At 33.9% G+C, this 14,470-nt stretch overlaps 1 protein-coding gene across 2 annotated transcripts in view; it reads left to right on the top strand.

Annotated features, from left to right (window-relative positions):
- Positions 1-14,470, top strand: part of MDGA2 (MAM domain containing glycosylphosphatidylinositol anchor 2) — an 836,747-nt gene that overhangs the window by 622,273 nt on the left and 200,004 nt on the right. For both annotated transcript variants that reach the window (XM_032179359.2, XM_032179361.2), the window contains exon 7: positions 4,141-4,470. In XM_032179359.2, the coding sequence (XP_032035250.1) occupies positions 4,141-4,470 (330 nt within the window). The remainder of the gene's footprint in view (positions 1-4,140; positions 4,471-14,470) is intronic.

Below are 14,470 nucleotides of genomic sequence, written 5' to 3'. Positions count from 1 at the left end.
AACTACAATGGAGATACAATCTCACAGCCTCCTCTTTGTGGAAACCACAAGCTTAGACTTCTCTGAAGGCAATGTTCCCTCTTTCAAGCATAAGCTCAAGATGTAATCTAGTTTTGCATAACAAAAGTCTTCCATTGAACCATTGATATTCACATTCACAGGCATGGACTCTTATTTCTAGGGAAGGTCAGCAACAAACCCTACCCAAATTTTTGCAGTGAGTAAGCTTCTGTTTCAATACTTGGGTTTCACTACATTTACAGAGCACATCTGTATAGCCTGAAGAAGAGGGATTTCAGTAAGTGCAATTAGAATGTCCTTGCAAGTAAACTGTTAAAAAATGGATATTGGCCAAGCCTGCATTCAGTTCACAATATTAAAAAAGGGAGGCTATAGTTACATTGCAATGTTTCCAAACCGATTATCCAGAGCAGAGGTTCAGCTTGATGCCAGTCTTTTACATGCACTGCCAGACTAAACAAGTACCTTTTAAGGTTCATCCATCACGATTTATGATACATTAAGCCAAATCTAATGTTCTCTCAGGCTGGCGTTAGGGGATTTTCAATACTCAGACTGAGAAATTGCATTTGGGGAAAGGGATTTCTCCTATCCTTTTTCCATAGAATTTCTTTAGTTCTATAGAGTCTCGTTAAGTCTATTGGACCTCTGTTATACTCCAGTACTAATCACAGATTGATTTTAAGAGTTTAAAATCTTAACTGGTAGCAGGAAATGACTTTCAATTAACATTACATGGACTACTATAAATTGTTCACTGAAAAAGAGAGTGTTTAATTATAAATGAAGGAACCTGCTGCCCAGTTGATTAACTACATCAAACACTTTATATTTTCAAAACTCAGGCACAATTGTTAATAAGCTATTTCTCACAATGTGTCTCTAAGGGAACCTAACTCTATCACCTTCTGTTTTTATAAATGATGCGCTTGATCCATAAAAATTAGATTGCCCATCTTGGACCACGTAGACATGAAAGACGGGAATTAGGTTGCAAGTTCTCAATGTACCCAGACCTAGTTTACAGAGCTATGCTCTTAGTTTTCTGAGCTAAGTAAGAAAACAAAATTTCTCTGTCCTCTGTTACTATATATGAGTACACGCACACACACCTTTGTCTGAACATTTCTTTTTTGTATGCAAAGCCAGTTATGTTATTTTGTTAGAGGGACAACATAAACGGAGAAATGACTCTCTATTAAGTAATCTGTGTTACTTATTCTGGTATTCCTTAAGTTGAGCTCACTTAGCAGACTTGTTCCTCTTTTTCCCTTTAGGTTCTGTCATTCGAAAAACTAGTACAATTGACTTAGGCCAAATCATAGAATTATCTGGTACTAAGATTAACCAATGTTTTTCGCTATGAGTTTATTCTTAAAAGCATGCTTGATTATATTGCTTTTTATTAATTTGTCTAATTGTGTATTACATATAATCTTATGCATTAATTGATTATAGGTTTATAATCTCTAATATTTTTTCTTCGGGTTTTAAAGTTGTTTTATGAATAAATATCCTATAACAATACAGATATTGATTTCATATTTTTATCAGTATTTTTTGAGTTGTTTAGTATTTTAAATCTAATTTGGCTGGTAAGATTGCAGTTCTCTCAATATCACTTTAATATGTCACTATGCAGAGCACATAAGTAGAAGAAAATAGCTGCATGGTAAATAAATGACCACCCACTTAAACATCTCAGTTTTGTGTGTGTTTACATATGCAACCAACATATATCTTTGTAATGAAAACTGTTCTAAAAGGTATCCCATATGAACCCTGATATTAATCATATGGTTATTAATAAATTAATATATGCAATAGTAAAACTTTCAAAATCATAACTTTAAAATTTCTCTTTAAAAACAGGATAAAGAAAATTCTTAGCAAATGAAAGGAAACTCATTTAAGTGTTATGGTGCTAGTAAAAGTAAATGCTCTTGACATATTAAATTTTACATGTTTTTAAAAGAAAATATATTTTATACTCATATGATTTGCTTTGTACTGTAAAACTTCAATTACGTTGGCATTGTATGAGCACAATTACTATATACCAAATATGGCAGCCAGATACGGACATTTTCATCACATTTCCCTTCCCAAATACAATGTAAAGTCCTAGGTCAGTGCCTGTGAAAATATGAATATATGATTCTAGGTAACAGAATACCAAAATGTATCCTAATTTCACCCCAGAGTAACTTAGTGATAAAGACGTGGTTAGGGGTAAATAAGATTCATAAGTTGCATTTTATTATGGAAATACGTAACAAGTGACAGTATGAGAATGTGATTTAACTATTTGTCTTCTCATGTTTTCATTAAGATTAAAACTTAGTGTATTTTCTAAACAATAATTCAAGGAGGCTCTCCTCTGAGACTGAAACTCCTTCAGGCATGTAAAACATTTCATCGCTATATGTGTCTGTGGTTTTTCTAGACATAAGTATCATAAATGTTGTGTGAATAAGTTGGCCTCTGGTCTATGAATACGCAGGCTGCAGTACATGAGGGCCGTGGTTACGTCTATTTGGCTCATGTCCTGCAGTCAGAACCCAGCCTAGTGGCTAGTCTTGAGGAGGAGCCCTTCAAATATATCTTAAATGAAAAAGAAAGACACAAACATTGTTTTTGATATCTATCTATATCTTCCTATTAAGATGCCAACAAGAAAACAGATGAAAATATTTGAGGCTAAAGAGTTTTAAAACTTAGAAAAGTTTTTAAGATTTAAAAGTATATTAATCTCTAGTTCATTCTGCATGATTCTATAGATTTTTATAGTGCTCTCTGGTTTTTGTTGGACTAACTGACAAAAATGTGGTTAAACTAAGGAGGGGCTATCCAGAATGCTGTCAGCAGCCTTCTGGTGTCTGCAGGTCCTCTAAATTCATGGCATTTTTGACAATATCATTACAAATTTAGGCTTAATGTTAAAAGTGGATACCTAATGTTAAATGATGAGTTACTGCGTGCAGCACACCAGCGTGGCACATGTATACATAGGTAACAGACCTGCACATTGTGCACATGTACCCTAAAACTTAAAGTACAATAAAACAAAACAAAACAAAAAAAGTGGATGACCAATATTTTATCCTGGTAATTGTGTTTCACTGTATATGCTACATTTTGTCATGTAGGGATAGTCGTTTTAAAGGAGAGGGAAATGGGGAAGATGATGAAAAAAAGAGAAAAATTTGTGTGTAAGAGAATCACTGTCACAAAAGAGAGAAGGCTTTTCCATATTGAGTATTGTGGTATCATTCAAAGTTCAGGTCCTTAGTAGAAAGTCTGTAGATGCTCCCTTGGCAACCTTTCGGTAGTCATTACTGCTGACCTCTTGTGAAAACGGCACCGCCTTTAGACCTAGAAAACACTTCTGTTCTCATACAAACCTGTTTTCTAAGCCATCTGTGGAGAAGTTCTTTTGGTCATCTGCATTAGAGAGCCAACGAACAGTTTTCACTGGAAACATCTATGTATGGTAGAATAGAAAAGTTTATCGTAAATGTTTTGAAAATGCTTTTTGCCCCAGGTTTTCTTTTTCAGTTCAGATTATTTCAGTATATGAAAATGTTTCATGAATGTGAATGGACTCAAATATTACCAAACTAGTGTTGGTCAACAGGTAGATACAGCCTTAGGAGAATGTTCATATGTCCTTTGTGTAATATTTGAGTTGTTTGGGAAATTATACAATAAGTAAGTAGTGGCATAGGGAAAGAATTAGATTAAATGAGATCCATATTCTTACTTTTAATTTTCATACCCTATGACTACATAGAATCTATCATTTGTTCAAAATTCAATGTCAATATTTAAGTATAATTGCACATAGACTGAAGGCATTACTTTTGATATCACTGGAAAATATTACCAAATATATAAAAATCTGTGTTGACAGTCTTTCATTGACTTAGGTTTTTTTAGATTATTTCTGTATTACCTGAATGAGGTTTATTGATGTGCACACAACTTGGATATAACAGAAATGTATGTCTACTTTGTTTGCTTTTACTTTATTTCAGCTCAGAGATGATTATCTAGAGTGAACGAATCCTTAAAGTTGCGAAAGTAACACTAACTCCTTGTGGAATTTTTATGTTGTAGCATTAAAAAAAGGACGATTTTGGATCACACCAGATCCTTATCACAAAGATGACAACATCCAGATTGGCCGTGAGGTGAAAATATCTTGCCAAGTAGAAGCTGTTCCTTCTGAGGAGCTAACATTTAGTTGGTTTAAAAACGGTCGTCCATTAAGAAGTTCTGAGCGGATGGTCATTACACAGACTGATCCTGATGTCTCTCCGGGAACGACAAACTTGGACATCATTGATTTAAAATTCACCGATTTTGGGACGTACACATGTGTAGCATCTCTGAAGGGAGGAGGAATATCTGATATCAGTATCGATGTTAATATATCCAGCAGCACAGGTAAGAGGCGTATATTTATGATGTAAAAGATGTTCACATTTAGAATGATTGAAGTTTAACAGATCAAGTAGGTTTTAGTTAAAAATATTTTTTCCCTTTTACGTTTCCTAAAAACAAAATTATAATGTTCTGAATGCTCAGTGAATACTAGGTTCTGAAGCACTGTTTTATCAGTTTTGATTTAGATTTACATAAGATTTTACAGAAATTATCCAAATAAAATTAATAGCATTGACTAAGATAGATACAGGCTTATAAGTTAAATAATACTAGTATTTCATCAAAATACTCTGAAGGGTCTAAAATTATATTAATGAAATTAAACAACAAATGTCTAGAGTTAAGACAATTTTCAGAAATTTTAAACAAAGCATAACTGTATAGTGCTAAGAAGAAAATACTGAGCGATAAATTAAGAGTGTTCAAATGCAAAATATGTAAGAAATGTACCCAACACTAACAAAAATTCATATGTTAAAGTTGTAGTCAGATGTGATTTTTTTGCAGAATCATATGGGGAAATCTGTTCATAATGAAAATAGTGAAGTACGAAAATATATTGGAGTGAAATTCTTTCTTTTAAAGTTAAAAACGAAAACATGTTATTAGTTTTTTCTTGATTAAATGTACATCTGTTGACAAGGAAAATTACAGGGATTTGGTGGAGGAGGGTTCATTCAGATGCTTTAAAGCCCTGTGATTCTATGAGGCACAATCAGCATACATCCAGAGTTTGAAAGTAGCTGTATTTGTTTTGCCAACTTGTTACCAAATTGAATTTTAATGGAAGATTCTTACATCATGCAAGATAAATAATATGTGTTAAAAACATAGAGACAAATGTAGTAGACACATGATCAGGCAGCATTTTGTATCTTGTACTTTGAACTATTCACCTATAATTTTGTGCCTTCTCATGGTTCCAAATTGCGGTGAACACTGGAATGATTTTACTCCTTAAGAATAGAAGTTTATGACTCAGGCTGACAAAAATGTGCTAACTTTGCACAATTGTGCTTTGTTCCTAGAAGATATTCAATTTTTATCATCGATAACTAAAACAAAGGGAAATTAGGGTGATGAAAATACTTGTGTTTGGACATTATTTCTTTTCTAGCTTAAAAAAAAAGCTAGAGACAATAAAAACACTTTAAAAAAAATCTAACTGATATTTAAACATTGGTGCTAGCACTAAGAGATGGATTCTTTTAGGATATCTGAGGGAAACTGTTGATACACACAGTCAGTTATCACTTGTTTATGTATTCATTCAATCAACAAATATCCATTGATTTTTCACCTCAGTGTGCTAGGTGACACTGTACACTGTACTGTATGACATTCCAATATGATATTTCCTGTAAGAGAGTGAGATCAATTTTGTAGATTCAGGATAATTTGTCCTCATTTTCTGAGGGATAATTTCCCAGAAATGTTGTAGATTTAATCAAAACCATTTCTTTGTTTGGTTTGGTTTGGCTGGGTGTTTTTGTTTCATTTACAGAACCAGTGACACAAAGCTCAGATCCAAAGAATCAATGCTTTTATCTAAAAGAACTCCTTTGATGGGAGCACAGTTTATATACCATCAAACTTAGACAAAAGATGGAGCACAGAATGGAGAGAAGAAAGCAGCAGTAATATTTATAGGGCTCACAAAACGAGCCCTAACATTTATTTTTAAATATACTAGTTATATTGCCTGTTTGAAACTATGTGCTATATATGACAAAATAGTAAAGATGACCAACATGGATTTGTGAAATTTCCAACAATCCTTTAAAGAAAATTCAAGATTAGTAATAAGAGATTTGTTGTAATCATTAAATTTTCTTAACTATCATTGATTTGCCTGGCTACCCAAGGTAACACTATTGGAGATCAAAGAAATACATTGTCTTCTTCCAAAACACTACCCCTGGAAATTACGCACTTACTACAGATAGATGTGGTTTCTCCATAGAGTGGAAGCTCCACGAAGTCTGACACTTTGTCTGCATCACTCATTGCTATAATCTCAATAGCAGAAACAATACATGGCACATAGGAGGTACTAAACAGATGATTATTAACTAACAAAATGGCTAATTTATGCATACACATTTCATTTTAGGTTTTCATTCCTCCCTTCGTCTCTGTAATATAGACATTTGCTATGCCTTTTACTGCCGTTGTTGTAATTCCCTGACTTAAAGTTATTTGATAGACAAATTTATAGTAACTTAATGTTTCATCACTCCCAAAGACAGAAGCAGCTCCTCAATTTGTGGTGTCCAGTGAAAATAAAAATGCATGCCCCTTCTTCAAAAATTAATAAATTCACTGTGGCAACATCAGAGCATTAAAGCAAATTTGGGGCTGTTCTAAGTATGGCTACAAGGATGGCAGGCTGTTGAGACTAGATGGCCCAGGAGATTGTACTGTGATAGAAGGCCTAGAGAAGATGATGCCTAACCTTAAAGAATGAGTTACTGAAGGTGATTACATATTCTGTCTTCAAGCCAAAACTGAACTTTGAGGTTCCAGTTTGCTTACAATAGAGTGGAATACTAGAATGCAGTAGAAAGTTCTATAAATCTGAGATTGTATGATTCAACTGACATCATTAAAATGATTTTTATCCCAGTACTATTGAAGACTAAAGTACTTTGATATGAAAATAGGTATATTCTAGGATATAGTTTGAACAGTGAAAATGAATAAGCTATAGCATACAAGGAAATCTTGGATTATATCAATTTTATGAACTCTGGAGGATACTGAGGAAACTCACACAAATGGGGTGAGTGAGTGAAAGAAAAGGAAGCAACAGTGTAAGACATAAATATATACGTGGTGATGTGTTAGATTCTTGGTTTTGCTAGTGTTTCTATTATAGGAAATCGAGCATTGATCAAATGGTCAGTAGCTTACTTGTGTGCTAAGCATTTCTTTATGTTAAATATAAGGCATTTTAGGGTGACATTTTAAAACATTTTGAAAATCTCTGAGCTTTTTGCTTTTCATATGAAATCTTACATCGAATCTCAATTGTTACTGTGTTGTTTCTTTTTCCTAATTCTTCATCATTCAATTTGAGTGTTACTGTGTTTTAAGAGACATATAATGATATTTTTTAAGTAGGGGCTGAGGTACAACAAGGCATTTTGACCTAAGACAGAAAATCATTTTTCTTAAATGACAGAGCCACATTTCAACATATGTTTTTGATGACTTTTAAAATTGAAATACAGAATATTTCAGGGAAGTAAATCCTAATTTACAGAATTATTCATATTCTCAAAAGACAATGATTTGATTTTTGAAGACAGTTTAGGGCCAGGCATGGTGGCTTACACTGTAATCCCAGCACTCTGGGAGGCTGACTCAGGTGGATCCCTTGAGGCCAGAAGTTTGAGGCTGCAGTGAGCTATCATGGCACCACTTCACTTCAGCCTGGTTGACAGACCAAGACTCTCTCAAAAAAGCAAGGCAAGGCAAGGCAGGGCAGGGCAAGGTAGGGCAGGGCAAGGCAGATTGGAGAGGGAGAAGAAGGGAGGGGAGGGAAAGAAAAGAGAAGAGAGGCCTCATGTATTGTGGAGTTTGAATTTGATTGAATGATAAAAACTATGATATGTGATTAAAGGTTGTCTTACTTTCATAGTAACTGAATATTAGATACCTTTTTCCTCCTGATTCTTTAAACATACAAATTGTTTCACTGGGTTTTTTTTTTTTTAATTTAAAATTAATGTTTCCTTTAGATTTCTTGCCCGTGTTAACACTCTGTAACACAGTTATATGGTGATAGTACAAATGGGCCTTGCCCTTAAGGAGCTTACAATCTAAATCATTAAGACAGATTACATAGAAACTAGGCAGTATATAGTGGTTGCATCCTGTGTTTAAAGCTTGATCGGACTTCTGTAGAAATTGTGAATTTTTTGTTCATGTGGGTATAAGAAACTTTCACAGAGAAATGACATTTGAGTGAAAAGTTGACAAAAGCAGCGTTGTGCTAGTGACAGTGGAAGGAGGATATATTTAGCAGAATATATAGGATGAAGAAAGTCTCAAGAATATTGAAGTGATAATTATTGTTTTTACTGTAGGGCTGATATTCATTCATATGAATATAAGCAAATTATATTGGTTTATTACAACTTTATAGTTTTTTATTACTGAAGCTATATTTTATCTCGCTAGACTGCAGGTAACTTAAAATTGTTATAAATGTTTCAATTAAAAAGTTAAATAACTGAAACTTTAACTGCTATAATTCAATTTTATAAAATAAAAAACTTCACATACTTGCTGAAAAATGCATGTGAATTTTAGCCTAAAATTTTGACGAAAGTTAAATTCTTAATTATTGTCACTTAATTGTCGCTCATTTACAAAAATATAATTGTTATACAGCAGTAGACTTAATTTTCAGAGGCATTGTTGCAAAATATCTCAGTGCTTCTTCCAGTATTATTCCATGGTAGACTCCTTGGATGCTCATTAGCTTGCATTTATTTCTTTGCATGACTTGACAAATTGTAGGTTTATAGTAAACTCAGAAGCATCTGTATCATGCCTCGAAAACCTAAACACTGAAACTGCTGATCTGTGGAATTCCCATGATGAGACATCTGGTGGACAAATATAGCAGAGGACTCAATACAGATTTTGATGATTTTTTTTCTACCTTGTTAGAGTACATGGACATTTTATAGGCAGAAAGTGGATCCAAATTTAGAGGTTTAAACAAGAAGCTGAAGCATAGGCATAGGTGCATAGTAGTGACCAACTGAGAAAATCTGTTCAAAATTTTAGTTTGCTGCCACCCATCTAGTTACTGTAATTACTTTAGTTAACCAGTGTCTGTACAAGTATTCACATCTGCAACATGAAAGTTGTTGATAGCACAGGACTACAGTACACAAGAAAGAAGAATGGTTAATAAACAGGAGGGCAACAGAAAAAATGACTAAGTCCACTTAATTGGATTTGCTTCCTCGTCCTTTCTCCAGTTAAGGAGGAACAGAAACTCATGAAATTCTGCTGATTAAAACTGAAGTTCTACAGAATGGCTATAGTAAGGAATAGGTTATTTTACGTAAGTAGAAGTCATAAGACTATCACTTAAAATACCCTGACAAAGCTTTGATCAGAGGACGCTACCCTGCAATCAAAAGTTATGTAATTAGCATCTGAGTTACTGAACAGAGAAACGTTAATTTCTTTCCTTGAATCCAAAATTGTGAAGTATAATCCATGACCTCTGAATTAATGATGGACATCAGAGACTGGCAAACATTTTGTAAAGGGCTGGATAGTAAATATTTTCAGCTTTTCAGGCCATATGGTTTCCATCACAACTATTCCACTCTGCTGTGATAATGGGCAAGCTGCCATAGGCAATAAATAAACGGGCACAGCTGTGTTCCAATAATACTTTATTTACAAAACAGGTGGTAGCCATATTTTGCCCACAGGCTATAATGCATTGACCTCAAAACCTACACTTCTGATATCCTATTAATACAGAAATAAAATAATTACAAAGGTGAACCTCATGGGCTTACTAGAAAATTAAACTCACATGTAACTGTTACTTGTCTATACAAACATTAATACATTTTATAAGATTGAGGCAAAATCTTGTTAACAGATATAATCTAGCATTTGCTTTAATAAACTATAGAAGTTATAGGGGAGCACACAGAATAGTGTTATTGAATCTGGTCAGCAAGAGTTCCATAGAGCAGGTAGCATCTGAGCTGGATTAAGAATAAGGCACTAGATCTTAGAAGGAAATGAATCTCATTAGATCTTATTAGCTCACATTCACACAATCAAGAATGACCAAAGTATTTATGAGGGAGGCAATATGATCTGATTTGTGCTATGGGGGCCAATTCAGTTGGTGAATCTGCAGAGTTCAGAAAAGAGACAGTTAGAGAAATGATGGTGGAGAAATAAAAAAGAATTTCAAAAGACATTCTTAAGGCTTAACAATCAATCTGACAAAGACAGCTTTTCCTGTTTCCCAAACAGTGAGACTACCTTTGCATTGTGACAGAGTAGTCAGTGAATTATTTGGAGATAATATAACAGAGAGAGGCAAAACACTTTTATTAAGATAAAAATTGCCTGGGTGACAGAGTGAGACCTGTTGGGAAAAAAAAAGAAAGAAAAGAAAAAAAATTGGACAACGGGGACAAGGAATATTTTATGAGTAGTGGCTACGTAAGAAAATAAGATACAGAAAGCTTAGCTAATAAAAGCTTTGAGACTCAGGAAAAACATCTGAGAAGTCAGTTAATCTCATTGCATGTTAGATTTCTTATCTCTCCACCACAGTTTGGAATATTTACAAGGCAAAGTTTGAGGAAATAGAATGAATGAAAGGGAGCACAAGAAAACATTCTGCAGATTGTGTGAAAAGGGTACCATTTATTCAGTTGGACGGATAGATAGGAGTCAGATAAGGTGCTGGGTAGTACTCAACAATCTCTCTCATAAAGGGACAGTTAAGTCAATGACCAATGTTCTTAAGTAAATTTAAGTCAATTTAAGAAAGAGCCTGATTGACATCAGGCAGACTAATGTAGCACAGAGTCCAGGCCCAAATTTACCTCCTAGTAGCTTTATGACCTTGGTCTGACTGGGCCTCAAAACTTTTCATCTATAGAAATATGGGATCAGCTGGCGAACTGATTTCTAAATAGTGTTTTAATGGCAATGTGGAAAATTTGCAAGTGCTACCGAACTGCAGAGAGAAGGGAAATAACCAGCAGAGAATTTTATTCATTTCTTCCCTTTTCAACTTCAATCAGAGTAAAATGTATTTCTCTTGTATACACAGGACTTCTATGTAAGATTATATTTGGGCAAAGGATTCTGATTCTCAGACATATGTGTGTGTGTGTATATATGTGTGTGTGTGTGTATATATATGTGTGTGTGTATATATGTGTGTGTGTGTGTGTGTATATATATATATATATATATATATACGTACGCACTAGGAGTATTTACTACTTATAGTTGAAAGCCATTGGCTTAGATGAGTTCTTCTATTCCTTTTAAGTATGTTGTTTGCTTCTATGATCCCAAAATGTTATGCCTCGGTCATTTAGAATACAGTAATGTCACATAAAGGATTTACGTTTGTGAGAAGGTTTGAGAGAACAAAATGGTATGAAATTAGTTGTAGCTGAAGGGATGGTGAAATATCCTCATGTTTCTGGTGAGCAATTAGAAAATCAGTTCTGATGATCAGGAAAAGGTCAGAACTAAAACATAGACTTCACAAGTAGTTGTATTAATTTGAAACAGATGGGCTCACCTAAGAAGAGAATAAGAAGCAAAGCTATTACTGTCCAAGGAGATGATAGAAAAAAGAAGAAACTATGAAGCAAATGAGCATGACTGATCAATGGAAATCAAGGAAAATAAGCTCTCTAATTTTAGTAGAAAAAAAGAACATCCATGCAGTGGAAAGCTTTTTGTATTTAGAGCTTCTTCACAGCCTTCAGTACTTCTTCATCGGCATGAAAATAAATGTGAATGATTGTATTTGTCCCAGAAACCATAATATTGATGCACAGATTTTGATAATGGAAGTGAGCTCTTATTTTCATTTAAGTGAAAGGATTGAATATGGAAAGAGTGAGGGAGTATGAAAGAGACAGAATGAGACAGAGGATTGAGAGGAAGAGACGAAAGGAGAGGGGAAAATGGGAAGGTCAAGATAAGAGGTCATCAGAGTTTAAAGAGAGTATTTCGGTATGAAGAACATCCATCCTCAGATTATGTGGCATCTTCTTAAACAAGCCACAGGTAGCATTATAGACACTCATAGAAGGTGACAATTATATGAATTCTCTTTTCAAGAAGACCATTTAAGGGAGTGAAAGGGATTATTTAAAACATTGTTAGTTGCAAGTTGTTTTGAGAAGCATAAGTTATATCGATATTTTATTGTTTATATTTTGAGGGACATAAATATAAAAATGGGGTGTATTCTATTATTTCCTATAATCATTCAGTAAACATTAAACATGTTTTTCTATTAGAATTTTTCACATAAAATTGAATCTGTATTACTATGGAAAGAACATTGGATTTATAATTTCCCTCCAATTATCATCTGAAAGTACTCCAATATTTTCCCCAAATATCAGAACAAAGGTTTGACTTCACAACTTATTGTTTAACAGTGGTTAATTAGCTTTTGTCTAATTACTGTCCCATGTGTTTGGGACTTTCTTCATTTGATAAAATTAAATACTTTTTCAAATTCTCAGGTGATATGAAAACAAGAGCAGATCAATGAGAAATAAGAGAGTATACCCAATATACGCTTCCAATGTCCTTCATTCTTTTCTAATGCAAGCAGTGGGAACATAGAAGCTATTTGAATTTTAAACGACTGGATATAAAATTCTCCAATCCAACGAGGACTGAAAATATTTTTTTAGCTTCAAAATTTGCATTTAAAATGATAACAGTGAGTAATAATGTATTAGAGTTAAAGAAACACTTGTGACAGATATCTCCATTCGCTGATTAAGAATAAATGCCCCCACCAGATTTATAATTAACAATGGAATGTACATTACAGCAAATTATTTTAAGGCTATAATACCCAGACCAACCCTGAAGTTTTTTATTAGAGGAGAAGATAGAGGTATAGGAAATGGTATGTTCACTACTAATGCACTTATGATCACACTTCGGATTTTTATGGTCACAGATGACACTACTAACCTACCATTCACAATTGGCAAAAAGAAAATTAAATCGCAATATTTATGATGATTGGATCCATAGGCTAACAGTTTCATCACCATATTCTTCTAGGTGGTATTGAAAGCTCTAGAACTCTAGACCTCTTAGCAATGGAGAAAACATTTATTAAAGTGATTTAATTTGTATGTGGTGTGTTTAAGTTTCATCGTACAGTTTGGAATGTCTTAAAAGCTTTCTTTCAAGGGTTCCAAATAGAAACTGGAGCTATGATTAGTGCAAAGAACATCTCCCCTCAAATCTGCTTGCCAATAAATATCTTTTCAGTTTTAAAAGAACCTAATTAATTTTCATCATCTTTTGATTATTTTTCATTCAACATTGTTAGATATCAGTGAGCTTTGCAAAAGGAATTAGAAAAATTTAGAAAATCTTGAATTTGGGCTTTGATGGTGCCTTTATGGAATACGTGGTGTGTTCTAAATATCTATTCTTAATTTAAAAAGAAAGCAAAAGATTACTGGGACAGGTCCCCACATATTTGTTTCATAAAACAATTTTAAAAGATCCCTACAGGTCTTAATCATTAGCACAGATTTAAAATACTGAGGGGTTCTTGAGGACCTAATGCCTTTCATTTTACAGAGAAGGAAATAGAGCCCAGAAGCATAGATACTGTGTTCACTTCCTAAATCTTTATCCTGACTTGAACTTGAAATCTCACGTTTCAAATCCAGTATGAAAGCTTGCAGCATGCATTAAAATCTTAGATTAAATGAATATTTCCCTTTATTATCTCAGGCAATTCAAATATTCAGTCATACCCCTTTGACAAAGGCCTTGCAAGAAGTGGTCATTGTAGACAAGTGTTGCAATACTCTAGAAGTGATTCAGGTAACATTCTAGTTGGATCATGTGATGGCATATTCTGTTGATCATGGGGCACAAGATTATCAGAGCCATATTCCAAGGATGCCACTCCAAAGAGTGTTAGGATGTTAGGTTCTGCTTGCCAGTCCCATATCCCACTCGCAAAAGTTGGGAGAGATCTTACTTATTCTAACCAATGCAAGTATCTTTAATAGTATTTATTTCACCATGGAAGACCATATTCAACATCATGCTACGTTAAAATTGCTTTAGTTCAGCTCAAGATGATACTTGTCTTCTCCTAGCTGCCTGAAAACAGTGGACCCATGGTTTGGGTTTCTAAATTGCTATCTAACTGCAACTGGAGTGTATACACATGAGAAACATAATATTAACAGCATCCCTAGGA

This window comes from Hylobates moloch, unplaced genomic scaffold (assembly GCF_009828535.3).
Source record: "Hylobates moloch isolate HMO894 unplaced genomic scaffold, HMol_V3 SCAFFOLD_16, whole genome shotgun sequence".
Classification (NCBI taxonomy): domain Eukaryota; kingdom Metazoa; phylum Chordata; class Mammalia; order Primates; family Hylobatidae; genus Hylobates; species Hylobates moloch.
The sequence above is the reverse complement of the archived record's forward strand: the minus strand, read 5'-3'. Positions and strand labels throughout refer to the sequence as shown.